The sequence below is a fragment of the Danio rerio genome, chromosome 1, assembly GCF_052040795.2.
Source record: "Danio rerio strain M-AB ecotype USA chromosome 1, GRCz13ab, whole genome shotgun sequence".
Classification (NCBI taxonomy): domain Eukaryota; kingdom Metazoa; phylum Chordata; class Actinopteri; order Cypriniformes; family Danionidae; genus Danio; species Danio rerio.
Window position 1 is genome coordinate 56,793,510 of NC_141021.1, and position 24,987 is coordinate 56,818,496.

The 24,987-nt window shown below is 36.9% G+C and overlaps 1 protein-coding gene and 1 long non-coding RNA gene across 5 annotated transcripts; one reads left to right on the forward strand and one right to left on the reverse strand.

The window, feature by feature from the left end:
* Positions 1-1,445: 1,445 nt before the first annotated feature.
* On the forward strand, positions 1,446-23,188 carry LOC141375097 (uncharacterized). The gene is made up of 4 exons (XR_015477242.1): positions 1,446-1,754; positions 3,059-3,232; positions 20,965-21,617; positions 22,533-23,188. It is a non-coding gene; the product is annotated as an uncharacterized LOC141375097 (long non-coding RNA).
* Positions 1,742-24,942, reverse strand: nherf2 (NHERF family PDZ scaffold protein 2). Of its 4 annotated transcripts, none has more exon segments than NM_001442740.1 (8): positions 1,742-3,237; positions 4,456-4,604; positions 6,625-6,778; positions 9,491-9,673; positions 14,833-15,174; positions 15,415-15,681; positions 20,975-21,196; positions 24,147-24,903. In NM_001442740.1, coding segments are annotated over 8 exon segments (1,767 nt in total). In that variant the 5' UTR covers positions 24,381-24,903; the 3' UTR covers positions 1,742-3,021.
* Positions 24,943-24,987: the final 45 nt, after the last annotated feature.

Genomic DNA, 24,987 nt, shown 5'->3' on the forward strand with positions numbered 1-24,987 from the left:
TATGTGTGTGTGTGTATGTGTGACAGCAGCAAACATCTCACTGCACAACCTCACACGCTAATAACCCACACACAGGAAACAGACATGCAGTGACAGGAAGTTTGGGTTTAACGCATCAGAGTTTGTTTACAGTCACACGTTAACCATATACCCTTACCAGAAATGAGTAACAGAATATATTCAAATAGCATCAGGAACTCAGTGTGGACATGTTTGCGTGTGTGTGTGTGTGTGTGATGACTTTTGTTTTTTTACACACAATTCTAAATTTGCATTATATACTGAGAAGAATGTAGACCTAAGTTAAACTAGGTATGTCAGAGTTGTTCATGTTTTAACCAGAGTTTGTCTGTGTGGTGTGTGTTGTGGTGGAGAGGCCTGATAGAGTGTGTGTGTGTGTGTGTGTGTGTGTGTTTGTGGGGTGTGCATTAGTGTCCTGTGTACACTGTGCGAGTGTAGGTGTTGTTAAAGTGAAACCCTGGAGGGCTGAAATTAAACAGAAAAGAGGAAGAAACCACGAGGACTTTGAGAGAAACACTAGTGGCACGAGGATCAACAATGTGTGTGTGTGTGTGCTATTAAACTATCATAAACAAAACACTTGGTTTAACTGTTTAAAATAAATAATTACATTTATCATATATTCGACTATTAAGTTAAAATTGTTCCTAAAATTTAATGGAAACGTTTTCTTTTTAATATATTTCTATACATTTTTACTGACAGGGTCGAACCAAAATTATTTTTAGGATAATCAAGTTACCGTGTAGCACAATTCTATGATTATTGCTATTGCCAATAGTTTAAGTTTTAAGCATGTTAACAAATATCATATTAAATATTCGTAATATTGGTCTCACTTGATAGTTTTACTATCAAGTAAAACTACAGTACATCAACAGTACATCATTTACTTGCTTAAGTTCACCTGAATCAGACGTAAAATTAACAATTATTTGTATCAGTCGTGTTAATATTAATAATATCCATTCCCAATAATCTCAATAGTTTTACTTATCAATTTTAAGCATAACTATTTTTTCTGAAATTGTTATTAGGCTAGTTAAATATCACGTCATAAAGCATTGAGTTCAATACAGCTTTACGAATCAGTTCTTCTGAATCAGTTCAAAATATCAATATTATAATATTATTTCCCTATTTTTATAGTATTAATCGTGTTAAAAATATAAATTAATAGCCATAATAATATATTATAGGCTATTCTTCTGAATATTTACCGCCTTTTAAAGTTTAACTTGTACACAAATATTAGTTCACCTTTTACAATTCGTTCGTTTACTTAACATACAGGATATCAGGCTATATTAATCATAATATTAAAGTAAATATTATCATTAATTAAATATTGATTAGGTTGAGTGACGTTTCAGCTTACAGCAGGTGTGAGGCGTTTACTTCAGTTTCCCGCTCAAACAGTTCGCGTTTGGTGGTTAAAATACATGAAAATATCATAAAAGGTGAGAAAACACGACGAAAACGGCATACTATGATCATTGTACAAAGATAAGACTTACTGAAACAGCAGACGAGATCGTTTTTTATATATATAAAACGCTAAAACGACGACTTCGGTTAAGAAATATTCACACGGCTGTTTAAAACAACGCAGTTGCTCTGAAGGGTTACAGAAAGGGATGTGAGACAGTGGCAGTTTCATTTAGCGCCAGTGCAGATCTGATGACGACGGAGAACTGAGAGAGCCAGAGAGACCGCCAGGTTGCACCGTCAGAGTAAGACCACACTTAATTACAACTTCTGTCTAAAATACTTTGTTTATTTCGCTTTATACGTGTGTGAGGGCGAACCTGGCAAATGGGAAAATGTTCATACATCATGAGTGTGACAAGAACAATTTACATACAATAATAACAAACAAAACAGGCTTAAAATGATAATACATGTCTCAGATAAAAATATAAAGACTTTTTTCTGTGATAAGTTGCATTGTTGTATATATGTGTTTAGAAAGTATAATATTGTATTAAGCTATTATTATTAACTAGATATTTATAGACAAGTGTAGCAAACAATTGAAACCAGTTAGTTTTTGATTTTGAAACATGTTTAGACAGGTTAGTATTGATGTACAACAAGATGATAATGGGAGCCTGCTGAACTATAATATCTGTGAATACTTTGAGTGATAAAATAAATCATTATCTGTATCATTTTAATAAACAAAACCAACATTTCTAAGAAAACGACAAGAAGACAAATAAATAAACATTGCTTTAGTGTGGGAGTAGCTTGCTCCTTCAAAAATAAACTAAAACAGTTGTTATCTGATTGGATGGAAATCTGTGTAGTGCAAGATGATGTCATCCAAAACTTATCCATTTTCTAGGAAAATAAAGTACATAAATTATCAATTTAAATGTGGCTATGTGCGCTAATAGTGAATTTTGTGAGGTTTTACAAGTTCAAAAGTTACTAAATAGGTAATTTAAGTAAACTCTTTATCTGTTAATCTTGAACCCAACTTTCTCTGTGGTTCTTTCTTGCTATCTATCTTTATCATCCAACACAACTTACTGTACATTCTCTGATACTGCTAGATCATGATTTTTTTCTGCTCGACATTTAGTCTACATCTTTTTTTCCTTTGCAGTAAAACTTTCTAGTTGACTTTGCTTCTGTTTGTCTTACCGTTTCTGTCTTGTAATCACGTTTTTAAACTATCTCTCAGTCTCTTTCCTCATTTTCTCAATGTGGGAACTGCTGTTTTGTTAGAAAATCTGAGGGAACTTGTGCATTACTGGCTGAAATATCAAAACGACTGGTTATGAAAAACATTACAGCAGTAAAACCTCAAATTAATCCCAATTAGACACATAAAACGATGCCCATCAAGAACAAACCTCCTGCATTTATGAATAAAACAGACATTTTCTCCCTTTAGTTTATAAAAGATGCCAAATTTCCCTCATTTCAGGAAGTTGATCAAATCTGGTCTACTTCTTTGGTCTGTGCATGTAGAAGTGAGTTGGCGAACATCCTTCAGAAGTTGCTGAATATCTGCTGTTTCTTGCTCCAGTCCATAGGGGGCGCTCTCTTGTTCGGTCGTTTAGCGCGGGCTTTCTGCTTGGCCTCGGCTGCGGTCAGACTCAGATGTAGGCCGCTTTCCCAGAACGGATCTAGCGGACGCTCCATGGACTTTCCATCATGTTTGGGTTTACGAGCATCATCGCTGGAGTGATGGTCAGAATCTGTAAGCTGCGAAACAATCAACACATTTTTTAATTTGCATATTGTTGTGTTAATTAAAATAGAGCATGCATATTACTAACGTTTTTATTTTAAGAGGGAGAACATGCAAACTGTACACAGAAACGTCAACTGACCCAGCCAAGGCTCAAACCACCGACCTTCTAGCTGTGAGGCGACAGCACTATCTACTACGCCACTGCGTCACTATAATCATTATAATATAATAAAATAAATGCAATGTAATAAAATATATTTGATTATTTATATGATTTATATGACATATATATATTTTTTAAACTATACAAAATATATTCTGAATTTATTAGTTTGATTATTGTTGGTGTTATTTATGTAATGAAATAAGTTTTTAATATACTAAATTATTATATTATTATTTTAATCAAATATTAATGTTTTTACTATTATTATTATTAATTAATAATAATTATTAAAATTATTCTGACTAATAATAAATTAGCATTGATAATGATGATAATATAAATTGTAATATAATAATAATATATAATATGTAATTTAATAATAATTGTATAAATTTACTATTATCAACAACAGTTATAATTTAATAATAATATATTATTATATGTGATTTATTTATTTATTTTTTAATTATACAAAATATATTATGAATTTCTTAGTTTAATTATTGTTGGTATTATTTATGTAATGAAATTAATTTGTGATGTACTAAATTATTAAGATATTATTATTTTAATAAAATATTAATGTTAATATTATTAATAATAAATTAACATGATTAATGCTAAATTAGTAATGATAATAATTATATAAATTGTACTATAATAATATATAATAAAATAAATGTTATATAATAAGAATTGTAATAATTTACTATTCTCAACAACAATTATTATATTATATTATATTATATTATATTATATTATATTATTAATAGTATTAATAATGTTCTGAAATTAATTTTTACAATAATGAAGGTATTATTGTTATTATTTTGATTATTATGTTATCATTAATAATAACATTATTATTATCAGTATTAATAATAACTGTATTATTGTATTATTATTATCAACAATAATTATTTTTACAATTAATAATAAACCATATCTCTAATGATTTATGATTTCCGCTCTCTCTCTTACACACACACACACACACACACACACACACACACACACACACACACACACACACACACACACACACACACACACTCACACTCACTTTGTTACTGGTGTCAAAGCTGAGTTCGGCGCTGGTCTCTGATAAAGTGGATCTGGAGGAGGAGCTTCTATAACTCTGGTGTCTTGGGGAGCCGTTTGTGATTGGTGGATCCTTCAGGCTGATGTTGATGATTGGTGGAGAGGTGCGGGCTGAAGCAGACACAGGTGGAATCTCTATGATTGGCCCGTCCACACAGTCCTCTGTCAAATATTACAAATATATATATATATATATTATGCAATTATGCCAATGATGGAAACTACACCACACGCCAGCAGCTTATGAAATGGTGTGCTGCGGCATCAGTGATTGCAATGCTAATTTGCATAGAGCTTCCTCCATGTTTTGCATAAACTTTCCTAATGATGAACACGCTAGCAGTCAGATAAAGCATTTTAATAACTGCTGTCCAGTCTGGGGGAATTTCCCAGAGAGAAACATGAGCATTCTGTTGAGCTGTCACATAATATCAGCACCCTTGGCATATGAGCAAAGATGGCTGGGTGTTTTTTTTTTTAACCTTTGTATCAAAATTTGAACCAAAACTCTGCTCTCATTGAGAACAAACAATTGCAAACTGTTTGCTTTAATATGTGTTAGCCATCACGGTGGCGCAATGGGTAGTACAATCGCCTCTCAGCAGGAAGGTTGCTGGTTTGAGCCTCGGCTGGGTCAGTTGGCATTTCTGTGTGGAGTTTGCATGTTCTCCCCGTCACACCTGCCAACAGTCCCGTTTTTCCCGAGAATCTCCCGTATTTCAGACCAATCTCCTGTTTTGTTCTGTCTCCCGGAAAACTTTAAAAATTTCACATCCCCAGCTCCTTAGTCTTCAGTTCGCGCACACCACCCCTCCCCCCTTCAGCTCGCGCCGCAGCCACCGCCTCCATACCCCCCTGCACGCTCATTTGTCCGCAATGCACCCCATTCAGCACATGATCACTAATAAGATGTGCCATTATTAGTAACTGTAGGTAAATCTGTCAGTGTTATTTTCATTCTCTCATCTTCAGCGCTTCACATTTCTGCGGTTGTAGCTCCTGTCATCTGAAGGCAGAAGGCATTGACTGAGTGATTGACAGCTGATATTAACCAATCATTTGCGTTCAGTTCTAGAGCAGTGAGCCTAAAAAAGGAGCACAAAGGCGGCAAGCATTGCGGGCTTTTTTACTTTAGCAAGTTCACATGTTCCTGAGTGCTGAGGTTGGCGTTTTTAGGTGCAAAGAGGCATTCTGCATAAATGTCTCCTAAATCCGTGCACGCGGTGAGGATTTTGCAGTGAAAGCAATGAAAATGTATGCACTACAGTCTCGTCTCCTCCAAAGCCATTATAATGACCCAGATCACAGTGCCCTATTCATGCCAGAGTCCCGCAGAAAAAAAGTGATTGACAGGTGGTCATTTGTAACTTTATTTATTTATGGTTTGGTTATGGGTGAATCACAGACCATGTGGGTCAGGTAGTGAAAACGGTAGGCTACAATTAATTCATTCATTCATTCATTTTCTTGTCGGCTTAGTCCCTTTATTAATCCGGGGTCGCCACAGCGGAATGAACCGCCACCTTATCCAGCAAGTTTTTACGCAGCGGATGCCCTTTCAGCCGCAACCCATCTCTGGGAAACATCCACACACACACACACTCATACACTACGGATAATTTAGCCTTCCCAATTCACCTGTACTGCATGTCTTTGGACTTTTGGACTGTGGGGGAAACCGGAGCACCCAGAGGAAACCCACGCGAAGGCAGGGAGAACATGCAAACTCCACACAGAAACGCCAACTGAGCCGAGGTTCGAACCAGCGACCTTCTTGCTGTGAGGCGACAGCACTACCTAATGCGCCACTGCCTCGCCCATTAATTAATTTGTTATGAATTAATTGGTATTTAACTACCACCCCCCCGCCTACGACAACAATAGCATCGTCCATCGCGTTGTTTTACATTAGACATCATACGATGCCAAATTGGTCAACATCGCCCAACCCTAGTTGGCGGTTCAATCTGCCGTGACGACCCTTAGTAAATCAAGGACTAAGTCGCAGGAAAATGAACGAATAACCATTTTTGTTTGTTTCCTGGAATGACTACCAATTTAAATATCTATAACTAAATAGATTTTAGATACATACTGCATATGGTGGTGTATGTAAAAGCGCGCACTGCACCTTTAAGATGAGTAGATGTAGGAGTGATGCCCAGTCGGCTGAAGAGTTCATCAGTGTCCGGATCCACCACCAGCAGACACGTCTCTTTTCCACCGGCTCTGACCAGTGCCACCACCTCAGCGTGACGCAGACCCTCGATACTGCAGCCGTTCACCTGCACACACACTGCTCATCAACTGCTTTGACGTGACTATTGAAACTCAGATCTGACTCCAGAGTCACACCAAGATTCTTGACCTCATTTTTTGTTGTTTGACCCTTAGTGCCAAAGTACGCATTCATCTTGAGAACCTCATCTCTGTTCCCAAATGCTATAACTTCATTAAACATGTTATTTATTATATTATAATTGAAACATATTATAATACAGTTCACTAAATATATTTGTTCTATATTAAAGTTTATCAGAACATATATTAATTATACTTTTATCAATATGTATATACTAGGTCGTCAAATATTCTTATAATATTACCTATGCATATCTAGATAAAATTCTATCACAAACACAACATGCACTGACCAATTGTCCTGATATGGTTTATTATTATTACACTATTGATTATTTTTATTATTTATTACAATGCGTAAATATATTTTATATTGCACAATAAAGTAAAAGATTGCATTAACCCAACCGAATTATAGTGCACTAACATACATATACTTTCCATATTACACTATTAGTTATGTAATATTATTTAATATATTTAAATATATTATTTTTCAGTAGCTTAAATTACAATAGCAATGTACATTTAATATGTTTTGCATTAAAATATAGATTAGTTTTATATTTAATACAATTAACTTTAATATAATAATTATAATGGTTATTTTACTACATGCAACACATCTTTGTTGGTCAGCGTTTGTCCAGCAGGTGGAGTGTGAGTCGATGTTGCTTCCTCCTTTTTGTAAAACTTCCTCTTCCTCTTCCTGTCTTTGAAGAAGCCTTACATAACCCAGAAACTTTCATCTGTCATGTTTTCTGGGTTTCTTCTACTGTCTCGGTCTGATAAAACAGTTTGGGGTGTGTTTGTGTGTTCCTGTGCTTTTCAGACTGATGTAATGCATGTGAAAGTCTATTGTTTTTATCCAGGAGGAAGGGCGATTTTATGGCAAAATAATAAAAAGCACAACAGAGGCTTTCTAAGAAAGCAGACAAACGTGCAGCGCGTCACGGCCAGGCCATTATTAAACTTCTGAGGAATCCCATTCACAGCCCACAACCTAAAATCAGTTTTTTTCCCTCTTTTTATTTAATTTCTACATTATGCTATTCCTAAAGACTTTCTTTTTCAAAGTCAAATTTAAGCACCTTTCAAGCACTTTTCCAGTACTTTGGTAGTGTAGAAAATTACATATTTACATAAATGCACTTCATCACATTATGACAGATGCTGTTTCTTTTAGTATTGGCATGCTTTCCCCAATACCAAAATTAAATTACTGTAATTTTCTATCTTGGCAAAAGGATAGAAATGGAAGCAAAGACATTTAATTTATTTTCCTTGATTTGGCACCAATATCATTTAAAAGTATCGATTTGGTACTAGTATGGTTTTAAAAGTATTGATTTGGCACCAGAATAGTTTTAAAAGTATTGATTTGGCACCAGTGTAGTTTTAAAAGTACTAACTTGGCACTAGCATAGTTATATTGTATAGTAAAGTATTGATTTTGCATCAGTATAGTTTTAAAAGTATTGATTTAACACCAGTATCATTTAAAAGTATCAATTTGGCACTAGTATGATTTTAAAAGTATCGATTTGGCACTAGTATGATTTTAAAAGCATTGATTTGGCACTTGTATGATTTTAAAAGCATTGATTTGGCACCAGTATGATTTAAAAAATATCGATTTGGCACTAGTATTTTTTTTAAGGATCAATTTTGTACCAGTATCAATTTAAAAGTATCGATTTGGCAGATTTGGCACTAGTATCATTTTAAAAGTATCAATTTGGCACCAGTATTGTTTTAAAGTATCAGTTTGGCACCAGTATTGTTTTAAATTATCAGTTTGGCACCAGTATTGTTTAAAAGTATAGTTTTGGCACCAGTGTCATTTTAAAAGTATCGATTTGACAGATTTGGTACCAGTATCATTTTAAAAGTGTCGATTTTGGCACCAGTATTGTTTTAATGTATCAATTTACCACCAGCATCATTTTGAAAGTATCGTTTTGGCACCAGTATCGTTTTAAAAGCATAGATTTGGCAAATTTTGTACCAGTATCTTTTTTAAAGTATCAATTTGCCATCAAAAATAGTTTTTTTTATAGTTTTAAAAGTATTGATTTGGTACCAGTATCAATTTAAAATTATTGATTTGGCACCAGTATCATTTTAAAAGTATTAATTTGGGACCAGTATCATTTTAAAACTATTGATTTAGCAGATTTGATAATGAACATTATTTAAAAGGCATGGATTTGGCACCAGTATTATTTTAAAAGTACTTATTCAGCACCAGTATTATTTAAAAAAACTATTGTTACAGGTGTTCAAAAAAAAACAAATGATAATTAATCCTATTTGCTAATTATATTGATTTAGAGACAAACTGGATTACACACTGCTCGTCAGTCATAATTACTGATCTGTCTGTGACAATTACAGAAAACGGATGCAAATTAAGCCTATTAAGACGGATTTGATGGGTCTCTCACGCACACACACATACACACACACACACACACTTAAAGGAAAGCAAACAAACTGGCTGCTCTAAAACAGGATCCTCCCTTCACAAAGAGGACGACTTGACAGCAAACAAACGTCTCTGTTGAATTGCGTAATCACTCACTCTCAGAAGTGGAGTGTAATCTGCTAATCTGGGCTGATGGAGATAATCTCACCTCGATGAGCCGGTCCCGGGGCCTCAGGCCTGCATGCTCCGCTGGAGAGTCGGGGTCCACCGAGCGGATGAACTGACCCGCGCGTGACTTCTTACAGTGCAGGTTAAAACCATAGCCCTGCTCGCTTAAGGTCATGTGACACAGTCGCGGACGCAGGTCCTTTGTCACCGCTTCTGAAGACTCCTGGAGACAGACAGAGCACGAGGTTAAGATACAGCTTTAAAATCAGGAAAAATGATGGCTTTAGCTCTAAAATTAGATTTCAGAAAGAGCAGATTTGCTTATTTAAGGGGTAATTCACCTAAAAAATTAAAATTCTGTTATTTACTCACCCTTGACTTGTTCCAAACCTGTTTGATTTTTATAGATGTTGTGAAAAATTCTAGATATGTGTAACCATTCCATAGTAGGAATAACAAATACTATGCAGGGTGTCCGCAGGGTCTTAAAGAGTATTAAAATCTGATAAATCACTTTAGAGAAATTTACTTAAAGTACTAAAAGTAAATGATATTTAACATGATATTAAATTTTGTATCATTTCTGATTGTACAGTGTATAGTTGTATGAATTCAATCTGCAAATATCTAAATAAAATCCTGCTAGACTTGACATAAAGCTGCATTGTTTACTGCCATTATTTCTGCTGTTATTCCTGCTGGATTAGTATTTTTAGTGTATGAATGTATATGAATGATGTTTTTGTTTAGGATTAGTTTCTTACAGTCAGTATTTAGTAAACATACTATAAGCTAAAATGTCGCCAATCTTACTGGTTGAATCCTAAAGTGGCGGTAAGGCCTTAAAATGTTTGGAAAGAGTCTTAAAACTATTGATTTTCACTCTCTGATATTTTAGGTGAACTATCCCTTTAATCCAATAAATAAATTTCCTAATCAAGCCAAAAGCATTTAGATTTCAAGTCTATGCTCATACTGGGTTGTTTCAGTGTTACTTTCACTACTCAGTAATATTAATTAGCTACATTAATTAATTAATTAATTAATTTTCCTTTGGCTTAGTTTTTATTTTAAAGGTCAACACAGCGGAATGAACCGCCAACCATTTCAGCATGTTTTACACAGTGGATGCCCTTCCAGCTGCAACCCAGTAATGAGAAACACCCATACACTCACATTCACACACATACTTAAAACATTACGGCCAATTAAGTTTATCCAATTCACCTATAGCGCATGTGTTTGTACTGTGGGGGAAACCGGATCACCTGGAGGAAACCCACGCTAACACGGCGAGAACATGCAAACTCCACACAGAACTGCCAACAACTGACCCAGCCGGGACTCAAACCATGCCACCATAGTCAACATACAGCAAAAGAAATGCCCATCAATATTGTACATTCTGCTAACAAGAACACACAAACTACAGGAACACACTGACTTGATGGCCAGCTGAAAGCACCGGTCTGATATAATATGCTGTATAATGTGATTTATGGCTGACCCGGGGCCGAACACGAGGACGTGCGAGCGAGCGAGTGTTCGTGACCATTGGCTTATTTCCTTCAAGAAGCCAAAACACGCCCAGCAGGAATAAGGGACATTCTGCGAGACACCATGTCACTTCCTGTTCTAAGACAATGCAAGGGTGGTGTCTGTTTGTTTCCCATGGGATTGAGTGACTGAAGAACCTCGCCTTACACACACACGCACAAACATACACACATATTCATACAGATTACACACACACACACGCACACATGTAGATTACACAAATACACACATACATATGCATGCAGATTACACAAACACACACACACGCTTGCAGATTACACAAACACACTCACTCATTCACTCACACACACACACACACACGCACATTAATGCATATTACACACACACACACACACACACAGACATTCATTCACAGACATACAGCCACTTATTTACACACATGCAAACACGCACACACACACACACACACACATTTTCTCACACACACATACACAATATACACAAACACTCACTCACATTCACGCACACAAACTCACTAACTCACTCATACACACTCATTTTCTCTCTCTCACACACACATTACACAAACACATTCACACAAGCACACACAGTCACACTCGCGATGCACACGTACACACACAAGCACTTACACACACATCCACAGATGCAAACACACTCACACAAATTACACATATAAACACACACACACACACACCCATACACTCACTTTCACACACACGCACTAATGCACACACATACATGCACTCAATCACACACTCTCTCTCTCTCTCACGCACTCACACACTCCACCTCCTGAGGCTGAGACGATGCTTAATTTAATCCTACACACACACACACACAGAAAACAACACTCTCACTGAATTCTGGGAGAATACCCAGAAATCCGACACCCTGGACTAGAGTGTGAACAGAAAGCAGGTAAATGAGAATTAAGGTCAGAGAGAGAGAGAGAGAGAGAGAGAGAGAGAGAGAGAGAATGAAGACACACGGAGAGACACAGAGAAATGGAAATGTAGCTTCATTTAAAGGGCTCACGTCTGCTTTCATGGCATGTCTGCAGGTTCACACACACTGCTAAACATGAAAGTGTGTGTTTCCTACCTTATCTTCATGTTATAAAGCACATAATGTATATAATGCAAGTCAAGGCTTCATGCATGCAACATAAGCTTGATAAGCAGGTGGATTTTGCGGTCACGCTTTACAATAAGGTTCATTAGTTAATGTTAATTAATGCATTTACTAACATGAACAAACAATGAACAATACATCTACTGTATTTGTTCATGTTAGGTAACGTTAGTTAAGGAAAATACAGTGGTTCATTGTTAGTTCATGTTAACTCATGGTGCATTAAGTAATGTTAACAAGCATGGACTTGGATGTTAATAATGCATTAGTAAATGTTCAATTATGATTAATAAATGCTGTACATGTGTTGTTTATGATTAGTTCATGTTAGTAAATGCATTAACTAATGAATCTTGTTGTAAAGTGTTACCGATTTTGCTACTGTACCTTTAAGGCCTCTATATGTGGTGTAGTTTGGCATTAGTAAGATTTTAAAGGGATGCACTGAGCTGATCAAAAGTGACAGCATTCATTCATTCATTTTCCTTCAGCCGAGTCCCTTATTTATCAGAGGTCACCACAGTGGAATGAACCGCCAACTATTCCAGCATATGTTTTACGCAGCAGATGCCTTACAGCCACAACCTAATACTAGGAAACACCCATACACACTTATTCACACACACTCATCTCATACACTACAGACAATTTAGCTTATTCATGCATGTGATTGGAAACCCATGCCAACACGGGGAGAACATGCAAACTCTTCCTCATGCAAAGGAATTGACTTTTTCACATCCAACATTATCTATTGTATATCGACCGTTACTGATGATACTACCGTTTATAAACTACAGTGGCACCGCCAGTATTTTGGAGCCATAGTATCGCGAGACTACCATAGTACTGGTAAACCGTTCAACCCTACTCTGCACAGAAATGCAAAACAGACCCAGCCAGGACTCGAACCAGCTACCTTCTTGCTGTGAGGTGACAGTACTAATCAATAAGACACCGTGCTGCCCTTTACACATTTAAATTTCTGATAAGTGTTTCAAAGCAGAAAATGGCAACAGTATCTGGATGCAGCTAGCCCATTCAAAAGGATTACATGCAGCTCAGATCGCATATGTCTGCAGCAAGATCCCTCTCCAAAATGGTGCAAAATGTCAACTCTGCTAGTAGTTTAAAAAGTTCAACAATAAGTCAAACAACAGTTAGTAGCAGAATCAGATGTTGCCCAACATATTTAAGCATTTATATAAACATTAATAATAGATTCATTTTACTGGAAATTATACATTTGTAATATATCATCACACTTTAAGGGAAATGAATGGAAAAATCTAGAAATGTACCCACAATTCTAGAACGAGCAACACTAATACTGAGTGAAACTCTATAGAATATGCAAGAGACTCAAAGAACACAGAATACACAAGACGTGTCACTCGTATAATTTTGAATGAAGCCCCGCCTACTAGTACAGGAGCCAATCATTGATTGATATAGACTGATGATTCTCCAGGGGATCAGCTCAGACCAGGCGTGTGCTTTTACAGCAGTTTGGTGATCAACAAACACACTTAAATCTCAGTGAATACTTCCTTCACAGACATAAGAAATATATCCACATAAAGCTTGAAGTCTCTACTTTTTAATTAACAAACTACAATTAAATGAACCAACTTGAAAAGAAAAGTTTTTCCGGTTTTGTAATCTGTATGAAATGAACGTGAGGTACGGTCCATCCTGTCAAACGCACATCACATGACAGCAGCAACTCATCAAACCCCCTCAAACTACTAAACAAAGAGTCGCTGTCATTTCTGGAGGAGATTCACTATCAAGACCAAGTTCAACCTGAAAACATGCTGATTGTGTTTGATTCAGACATTTAGAAATGAAACATATAAGACAGTTGTTGAAATTTATCAGTGATTCCAAATATGTAATGTAATCGTAAGCTTGGTAGACAGATTTGGAGAATTTGATGATTCCCCATTCAGACAGAATGGCCGAGCATACTGCTAGAGAGGCGTTTCAAAGATGGCCACCGAGTGAAATGACTTGCCTTAAAGTGACTTTGACTGAGTGCATCAAAAATGACTTGCTTAAAGAAAATTGATCCATCAGTTTCATAAAACTACACTAACCCCATAATAACAACACTGCTGCTTACACACACACTTGTACAGCTATCTTTACGGGGACTCCCCATAGACCTAATGATTTTTATTGACTTTAGTCTACGATGCGGAAGTGTGCTCATTTGGTTTAAAACTTCCAATTCAGTTAATCATGGGAGAAATGACTAGGAATATTAAACGGTTGAACTACTTGCTCTACAAACAAGTGTGTTTGTGACTCTATAGAAGAAGTAAAATAATATAATAAGAAAATATCAGCTTGCATCATAACGAGCTGTTTTTGACGTCTGAATATCAATGGAATGAATGAGACCTGAAGTCTTGAGCCAAAAAGATTCCAATGGCGTGCCCCACTTGAATGTCAACAATAAGGTCAATACTGTAAAGCCTGTATATTCTATCCCCCCACCCCTAAACCCAACCCTCACAGGAAACAATCTGCATTTTTACAATTCAAAATACTCCATTCTATATGGTTTATGTGCCATTTTTCTTATGAAGACTAAAAATGTCCCCACAAGGTCATAATATACTGGTAGTGCTGTACTTGTAGGGACATTTGCTCCGCACAATGCAAAAAAAATCACACATGCACACTTCACAGATGTGTGTGATGTACCTGTGTGCTGGTCTGAGATCTGCTGAGGTCAGTGCTTAGCTCACGGACGCTTTCAGCCTTGTGTTTGGTATCGCTGCTTTCAATGTTGAGTTTGGTGAAGGCCTTGGGGTCACGTATAACCCTGGTTTCTTCAGTGAGTTTGGTGAAGGGCTCGGGCTCTTGTATAACCCTAGTTTCTTCTCTGAGTTTGGTGAAGGGCTCGGACTCATGCATAACTCTAGTTTCTTCTGTGAGTTTGGTGAAGGGCTCAGGCTTATGTATAACCCTAGTTTCTTCTGTGAGTTTGGTGAAGGGCTCGGGCTCTTGTATAACTCTAGTATCTTCTGTGAGTTTGGTGAAGGGCTCGGGCTCTTGTATAACTCTAGTTTCTTCTGTGAGTTTGGTGAAGGGCTCGGGCTCTTGTATAACCCTAGTTTCTTCTGTGAGTTTGGTGAAGGGCTCGGGCTCTTGTATAACTCTAGTTTCTTCTGTGAGTTTGGTGAAGGGCTCAGGCTTATGTATAACCCTAGTTTCTTCTGTGAGTTTGGTGAAGGGCTCGGGCTCTTGTATAACTCTAGTTTCTTTTGTGAGTTTGGTGAAGGGTTCGGGCTCAGACTCAGGAGTGATGCTGGATTCAGTGTTGTGTTTGTTGAAAGACTCGATCTCACACATGATGCTGGTTTCGTCGGTGAGTTTGGTGAATGACTCAGTGTCAGATGTGATGCTGGTTTTGTCGTTGAGTTGGTTGAAGGGCTCAGTCTCGGCTTTAGTCTTGGGTGACGGTGGAGACAGAAGCACAGGTGATGTCAGCCGGGCATGAGCTCTGTAAAGCGGTGAGCCGTTCATCACTCCTCCGGTGCTGCTCGGACTCTATGAACAAAACACCAATACACTATTAGAAAATCTGTAAAGTTTACGGTAAAACTGGCAGCAGTGATTGTTCAAACTTTGCAGTTTAAAATAATGTAAAACCTATGAAAAAATTAAACTTTTAATATAAACTGCTGTATTTAATTAATTTAAGGTATTATAAACCAGTGTTTTAAAGCACTAGCATTTACACACTGTACCCTTTGTTACACAGACAAAAAAGCAACTATTAGCATTTGGCGACGAGAAAGTCATATGATGAACTAATGGTCAAGCAGCTTATCCACAAGCAGAGAAATACACTAATAAATAAGGAGCTCAGTGTTATTCACACAACTACTAAAGCAACACAATAAACATTATTGATCAACATTAGATGTAATATAAAACTCTAAAGTACATCACAGATAAGAAAAAAATCTAAAAAGACGCAAAGTAATGTCAATAAAAAGCATATAAAGTAAGGTGTCATGAAGGGAATTCTGGGAAAGTCAGTCATATATTACAGCATATATAAATGAAGCTTACTGTTAACCAGGTAACAGCTTTTTTTAACCATTGACATTCAATAACGCAGCAATTCAGATGATCATCTAATCCTCTTCATTGAATCACAACCTAAAAAAACAAGCATCTGTTTTGTTCTATGTAAAAACAAGGTGTTTGTAGAAGCTGCTTTGAAACTGTTGTTAGCCAAATTCCTCATCATTTAAATGAGCCAAACCACAGTCAAACTAGCCTTTTGATGATGTGTTTGGCTTCACTGCATTACTGGTAGAACTATAATGATCTGCATAAAACAGTAGATAAATTAATTAATGACTTGTGGTGGAAATCGTAATACTTTGCCATTTAAAAGTTTTGGGTAAATTGATAATTAATACTTTCAATTCTTTAAGTAATTTCTGAAGGATCACGTGGCAGTGAAGACTTCTAGGGTTAGTTCACCCAAAAATGAAAATTCAGTCATTAATCACTCACCCTCATGTTGTTTCAATCTAATGAGATTCATTTATATTCAGACCACAAATTACCATGTTTTAAATGAAGTCGGAGAGCTCCCTCATCCTCCATAGACAGCAAGGGATGTTTGAAGTCCAGAAAAGAGCCAAAAACATTTGACTTCAGTGATTCAGCTTTAAGCATATGAAACTCCAAGAACACCTTTGTGCCTTTTGCCTTTTTCTTTTACATCAGGCGAGGGTGCGAGTTTACTATATGACACTTCCTGAGTCTAATGTCAATACATCGTACAGTCTATAGTAAATGTGCGTCCTGATCAGACATTAAAAAGAAAACATTGGTGAACAAAGTCATTATTATTCTTTATTGGTGCTCAAAAGTGTTCTTGCAGCTTTGTATGATTACAGTCGAATCACTGAAGACACATGGAATGTTTTGGCAATGTATTTGGTACCTATTCTGGACCATCTCGAGAGCGTCACTTTGTGTAACTTATTTGACTTGTGATTTGTTTTAAAGCTTTAATTATAGTTTTATTTACATTTCACAAAGAAAAATGCAGCAATAGTCTAATAAAAGACATCTTTTCATTTACTTATAATGTTTTTATTCACTTTTTACGGAAGATTTTAATCTTATTATAAAATTTTCTCACTTTTGAGTTGAGTTCCATTGTCACATCTCAATTGTTCAGTTAGCCGGTGCTGTTTGTGGCTGTTTGAATACATTTGACCATATTTATGCTAAAAAATGAATCCGATTAAATGTATTTACAATTGACTACAATTGGAAATTCTCCAAAATGGACATCGTCAAACCATCAAACTAGCAATTTAATGATAGGTTTGACTTCACTGCATTGCTGATAGAATTGTGATAAACTGTACAAAACAATAAATCAATTAATACATTTTGGTATAAACCGGGCGACACAGTGGCGCAGTAGGTAGTGCTGTTGCCTCACAGCAAGAAAGTCACTGATTCCAGCCTCGGCTAGGTCAGTTGGCCTTTCTGTGTGGAGTTTGCATGTTCTCCCTGCATTTGCGTGGGTTTCCTCCGGGTGCTCTGGTTTCCACCACAGTCAAAGACATGCAGTATAGGTAAATTGGGTAGGCTAAATTGTCCATAGTGTATGAGTGTGAATGAGTTTGGGTTTCCCAGTGATGGGTTGTGGCTGGAAGGGCGTCCGCTGCGTAAAACAAATGCTGGATAAGTTGGCGGTTAATTCCGCTGTGGCGACCCCAGATTAATAAAGGGACTAAGCTAAAAAGAAAATGAATGAATGATTGGTATAAACCGTGATACTCTGCCTTTTAAGTTTTTATTATTAAAGGGTTAATTCACCCAAAAATTTTAATTCTGTCACTGATTACTCATCCTTGTGACATTCCAAACCCATAAAACATTCAGTTTGAATACATTTGACCATATTTATGCCACAAAATTAATTCATTTAAATGTATTTTCGACTATAATTGGAAGTGCTCCAAAGTGGACACGTTTTAGACACCTGTACTGTCATCCATTTTAATACCAGGTGTAAACAGATCTTAAAATGGTTGTTGGTTTGAACCACACTGCAGTTAAAAATAAACAATAGCATTCCTGAAGCTGGCGGGATTACGGGGCTTATAAGACTCTTGCTGTGAGCTGATCTTGAATCCGCCTGCTACCTGGACAGGTGTCAACACACCTCTGCTGACCTGGAGCTCTGTAAAGAGCTTATTAACAACTCTAGAGGAAGACGGGGAAAGTCTTTTATTTGTTGAATGGTTTATTGTGAAAGACTGAATGAGAGTGAAATGGGTTTTGGAAAAACAAACAAATGTATTTGGAATTTGAGTGGTTGAGGCTTGCTATTGGTTAATCTCATGTGAATGATTCCGCCCATGTGGTAGTAAAAACCAATCACAGAAGACACAGAAGTTGTTATTATTAAAGATTACAATGGAACACAATAAATCATTTATAATATATACTGCAAGTGTCTAAATATAGGGTGGCGCGGTTGAATGAATGGTTGACAGCAAGAAGGTCGCTGGTTTGAGTCCCGGCTGGGTCAGTTGGCGTTTTTGTTTGCATGTTTTCCCTGTGTTCACATAGGTTTCCTCCGGATGCTCCGGTTTCCCCCACTGTCCAAACACATGTGCTATAGGGGAATTGAACAAGCTAAATTGTCCATTGTGTATGTGTGTAAATCAGAGTGTTTTCCAGTGATGGGTTGCAGCTGGAAGGGCATCCGCTGTGTAAAACATGTGCTGAATAGGTTGGCGGTTCATTCCGCTGTGGTGACCTCTGATTAATAAAGGGACTAAGCTGAAAAGAAAATGAATGAAGTGTCTATAAGTAACCGTAGTTTTTTATAGCACACAATCCTGGCCAAGGTTGGCTTCACAGTGGCGCAAATCAAAGATCAGTTGCATAATCTGCTTAGACTTAGTCTTTAAATGTACTCATCTAACTTTTAAATCAACATAACATTGGTCATAACATTTTTAGAGTCTAGTCATAGAAAGGCAGATTAGTGCAATCTGAATACATTGGTCAAGCTAAACAGTTTTAACATTAGTTTAAGTTAATGAATGGAGGTGTAAAAGTGTATGTAACTGGCACCTGATCCTTCTCAACATCAAATTTTAATTGTATCACAGTAATCCTAGTCTGCACATATAATAACAATATGCATAATAATTAACAATCATTTGCTTTGGCATTTCTGTGTGGAGTTTGCATGTTCTCTCCGTGTTGACATGGGTTTCCTCCGGGTGCTCCGGTTTCCCCCACAGTCTAAACACATGAGCTATAGGTGAATTGGATGAACTAAATTGGCCGTAGTGTATGAGTGTGCATGAGTGTTTCCCGGTTGGCTGGAAGGGCATCTGCGGTGTAAAACATATGCTGGAATAGTTGGTGGTTCATTCCGCTGTGGTGACCTCTGAAAAATCAGAGACTAAGCCGAAGGAAAATGAATAAGTGAATGAATGAAAGACATTTGCACAGTTTTGTACTCCTAGTAATAATTCACACACTATGGTGGATCTTATTTAGTCTGCTTCAAATGTTCGCTTTATGTTGCATCTGTGTTATTGTAGAATGCATAGGCAAACTATAATATTTTTGTTATTATTTAAAAATCACTATATTTTTTAAAATTATTTTAGTCAAGGTAAACCATTAGTTTTACTAAAGTGTTTTTTTCACATTTTTATTGAATCTCTTTAGTTTAGTAACTCATTTAGGTTAAACTGAATAAGAATTGTTGATAACTTAAATCAGAAATATTGCCTTGGGATATAGTTTGAATAATTATATTTATTTATTTATTTCAAGTAACAAAAATATGTCTTTACAGTTAGTTATTAATAACCCTGCTTTGCATAGTTTTGGTTTTCAAAGATGTTTCAAAGATGTTACTTGCTCGTGTTCAAACGCCTAATTTGACTAGCTTCTATCCAGGGACACACAGAGCACTTTACAGTGAGGTGACTGGAATCAAGTGATGCAGACGTGTTCACCGAAACAATGAAACTATTCACAATATGCATTTAAAATCTACAGTCTTCCTCCAAAATGAATGATGACATCACTCTGCACTTCAAATTCTCATCAGGTTTTCTGACAAATCAAATGCTCAATAGAATCTAAAGTGTCCCGCCTCCAATATGGGTGAGATATACTATATTTAACATGTAAACAAATTGCACTTTAATATAATTCACTGTGTATTAGACTGTAGTTTTGTTCACGCACAGCATAATGCACTAAAAAGATGTGTTGGTTATTATTTATGATGCATTATTTAAATATATCAGAAGAATGCAGGGTCACACTTTATTTTGATGGTCCGTTTGTTGAATTTAAGTTACATTGCAACTAATTGTCATTAGATTATAAGTAGACTGTTATGTTGAGGTTAGGGTTAGTGTAAGTTGACATGTACTTGCAAAGTTTTTTATAGTCAGTTAAATGTCTGTTGAAGGAGCAGTATCAGCAGATATTAAGCAGACAGTCTACTAATGCTCAAATGGATCATCAAAATAAAGTGCTACCGAATGCAGTGATTAGAGAGCCATTCTAGATTCTCAACACTATTCTTCATACAGTATGATCTAAATATAGCACAGAGCTCCTCCTTTCTGGACTGGATATCCTCCTAGACTTCCTCTCATAGAGATGGAAGAACATAAACAGAGAAAGAGACACTATTGTCCACTAAAGTAAATAAGTTTTGTAAATCCTAAAACCAGCGAGCATCTCATGGCTCAGTTCCACATCAAGATGAGATTTTCTATATGAGATTTTTTTGTCATATTGTCGCAGCCGGCCTCACCTTATTAATGAAGATGGCCTCTGGGCTCTGTCTGCTGTATGGAGGAGGTGTAGCAGGACCCCGAGGAGAAGATGCCGCAGAGGAGCGAGACGACAGAGAGCCCATCTCTATCGCTCTTTCCTCCGTGCATGGCAGACCGTGAAACTTCAGGAACTCATCGGTGACTCGGTCCACCACCAGCAGCCGGGTGCGGTGCTCCACCTCCAGGACCCTCTGAACAACCTGACACACACACACACACACACAGAGAAGTGCTTACTTAAACTGAGCACACACTGCCCAGCTTTCTGGATATGTTACTGTGAGTGTATAAACCCAGTGTGGGGGTGTACTTTGAGTATTGTATTACAGAGCTCCGCATGACACATCAAGATGCAAAAAAATGGGAGGAATAATTATGCAAAATATTCAAAGTATTTTAGGAGAGTGTGGAAGTTCTGCAGATGAAAGTACAGGTTCTCATAATCTCATCATTCATTTTTCTTTCGGTTTAGTCACTTATTTTTCAGGGGTCACCAAAGCGGAATGAACCGACAACTATTTTGACATAAATTTTACGCAGCAGATACCCTTCCAGCTGCAATCCAGTACTGGGAAACATACACACTCTTTCACACACACACACACACAATCATTCACTACGGTCAATTTTAGCATGCCCAATTCGCCTATAGCTCATGTGTTTGGACTGTGGGGGAAACCGTAGCCTCCGAAGGAAACCCATGCCAACACGAGGAGAACATGCAAACTCCACACAGAAATGCCAACTGATCCAGCTGGGACTCGAACCAGCGACCATCTTGCTGTGAGGTGACAGTGCTAACTGCTGAGCCACTATCTAAGTAATTTGATTTCTTGATAGTGATATATATCACAATATAGTGTCATTTCTGAAAAATGAATTCATTTAATAATTTCTGTATTTTGGTGACATGTAATAGACTTTTTTTATTTTAAAGTGTACTTATTCACATTTGATCATATTTCTCACTTTATCACTTCATCTTCAGGATTAAGAATGTGAAAATATTGAATAAATAGTAATGGATTAATAAACACTTTCAAAAACAAATGATTACAGGTCCAACATAAAATATCACTACATAAATGTAAACATTTTACTGTCATGATCGCAACTTTCGATGCTGTTATTTGTGTTTCTGTCTGCATCCATGTAATGGTGTGTAATATTGCGGTCACATCAATTCTGAAGAAATATTAATGTAAACTATGTATTTTGTGACACCCCAATATAAACAACAGAGCATAATATAAAAGACTTAATTATATATAAATTGAGTTCAAAAACACTAAGATATAAATTCACTACATTTATAGCATTTAAACTGTTCGTCTCAATCAGGGAGATGCAATAATGTTATAATTTTTTTTAAATAAAATTAAATAATGGCGCAGTAGGTAGTGCTGACGCCTCACAGCAAGAAGGTCGCTGGGTCGCTGGTTCGAACCTCGGCTCAGTTGGCGTTTCTGTGTGGAGTTTGCATGTTCTCCCTGCCTTTGCGTGCTTTTCCTCCGGGTGCTCCGGTTTCCCCCACAGTCCAAAGATATGCGGTACAGGTGAATTGGGTAGGCTAAATTGTCCGTAGTGTATGAATGTGTGTGTGGATGTTTCCCAGAGATGGGTAGCGGCTGGAAGGGCATCCGCTGCGTAAAAACTTGCTGGATAGGTTGGCGGTTCATTCCGCTGTGGCGACCCCGGATTAATAAAGGGACTAAGCCGACAAGAAAATGAATGAATTAAATAATGAAAAATATTAATAATATGGACAAATAGCGAATAACAAAAATATCAAAATTTTTACATTTTTGTCAGAAAAAAAATGTTGCAATAAATGTTTTACAAAGTTTCTAAGGGAATTGCAAACATTTTTCAATGGAATACAATAGTTTTGCAAGAAGCCTAAAAAGATGTGTGAGAGAGCAATGCTACTCAGTAGCATACAATTTTTTTTTTACAGGAATGCAATTTTTGCAAAGTTTTCCAGAAAAATACAAATATTTTGAAAGCTAAAAGCTGACGTTTTACCTGAAATCTCACATTTTAAAGAGTAATAGTTTCTTTGACAAATGTATAAGTTTTGCAGGAAATCTTGAGAGTTTTGTAGTCTTGTAGTAATGCGATATGTAATGTGAGAACATCTGAATGAATGCTACTTTTTCCGATCAACTAAAAAGTGTCTTAAGGAATAAAAACATTTTGTGTGTATGTTTTTTTTAAAGTTTGAACACAAAGGTTTGGCAAACAAATTCAGAGTTAGAATATATATTTAAACTAGACCAGATATCCCTAAAAGAGACTTTGACCCAAAAGCACAAAAGTATCATTTTCCCCTCCCTTTCTAATCAAGATGTCCCTTTAAAGACTTCATATCATATAATGCCATGGGCCATGTCATTCAATACCATTAGACCTTTCAGACTACACATGTACTATACGATGGTGGTGTCACCCACTTTCACTTAATAAAAATTACATAAAATACAACATGTAAAACAAATTTCTCTGTTTTAGGTCGGTCCCAAATTATTTGAAATGGTTTAACAGTAGTAACTATAGTTACCATGGTAAATGTTTGTAAGGGTGGAGGGGAAGTTTCGTTGCAGCCGAGACTGCAGTGTTTTCTTAACATCAGCACACAAGGATACAATCTTGAACAAATATACATTAACATTGTCACCTCCGTAGAATACAGCACACTTGCTGACTCTGAGGCTGTGGCTCAAAACATAGTCAGATTCCTATCTAGACAGCATAGTGGGTATCATGCCTGCGTGAGAAACACACATTTAAAGGGATAGTTCACACCAAAAATGAAATTTCAGTCACAATTTTAGCCCTTCACTTGTTCCAAAGCTGTTTGACTTTAATTTGTTGATCTTAAAAGAAGATATATTTTGAAAACAGATGAAACCTGTAACCATGGTTACAATGGCTACAAGTTTTCGGAAAAAAAACGTTTGGAATGAGTCCAAAACGTGAAATGAAAATTTTTATTTTTAGGTGCCCTATCTTGATCAGAAGACGTGGAAAGTTTAAATGAATCATACAGTATAATGGACAAAAATGTTGTCTTGTTAGGCAGCTCGCTAGGGTTTGTGACGCGTCCCTGCAGCAGGTGAAGTGGTCCAACAGGTTCTCCTCTCTGCTTACCTGGTGATGGGTCTCTCCCTCCACGTTTTCTCCGTTCACCTCCACCACCCGGTCGCCAGACCTCAGGCCGGACAGGTCAGCGGGGGAGCCCGGCTCGATCTTGCGGATGTATTGCGCTCCTCGGTTCCGTTCACCGTGAAGATGAAATCCGTAACCGCGATCTCCTTTCGTTAGATAGCACAGCCGCGGACGCAGCTCCCGCTCCAGAATCTCCCTCTCCAGTGTGTTCGCCATGTTCAATAACAACTCAAATATAGTATATAATAGTTTTATTCACGTTTTAAAGAACGCTTCATTCCACATGCTGAGTCTGCAGTCGCTTCTTAGTCATTTAATATTGAGAAAATGACTATAAAATGGAAAATGTAACGTTCAAACGGTCCTTTAACTGAACATCGAAATTAAAAATTTAATTTGTTTTGAAAAATCGAAATAACGGCATTAATTCAACCGTAATAAACGCGTTCAAATAATCCTGCTTTTTAAAAAGAGGTTTGCTTCAAATTGTAATGAAAGAACTGATGGTTTACTCGAGTGTGTCGTCCGTCGTCCAGAAAATGACTCTCCTCATCCCATTAACAGTCCAATAAGTTTATCAGCCGACGTTCCTCCAGAAGGGTTTCAGTCACGCATCCCTCAAGCGTTCACATTGATAAAATAATGCGTTTTCTTGATCCAGAGTAATGCGTTTCTGAGTAAATGTCTGAGCCTGGAACTCATCAGTTTGAGTGCGAAACAGGTGGATGGTGAGAACGACAGAAAAGTGTGTGTGTGTGTGAGAAAGAGAGAGAGGATTGGAGAGATCAGATGTTGGATAAGTCAGAGCCACAGATATCCATGC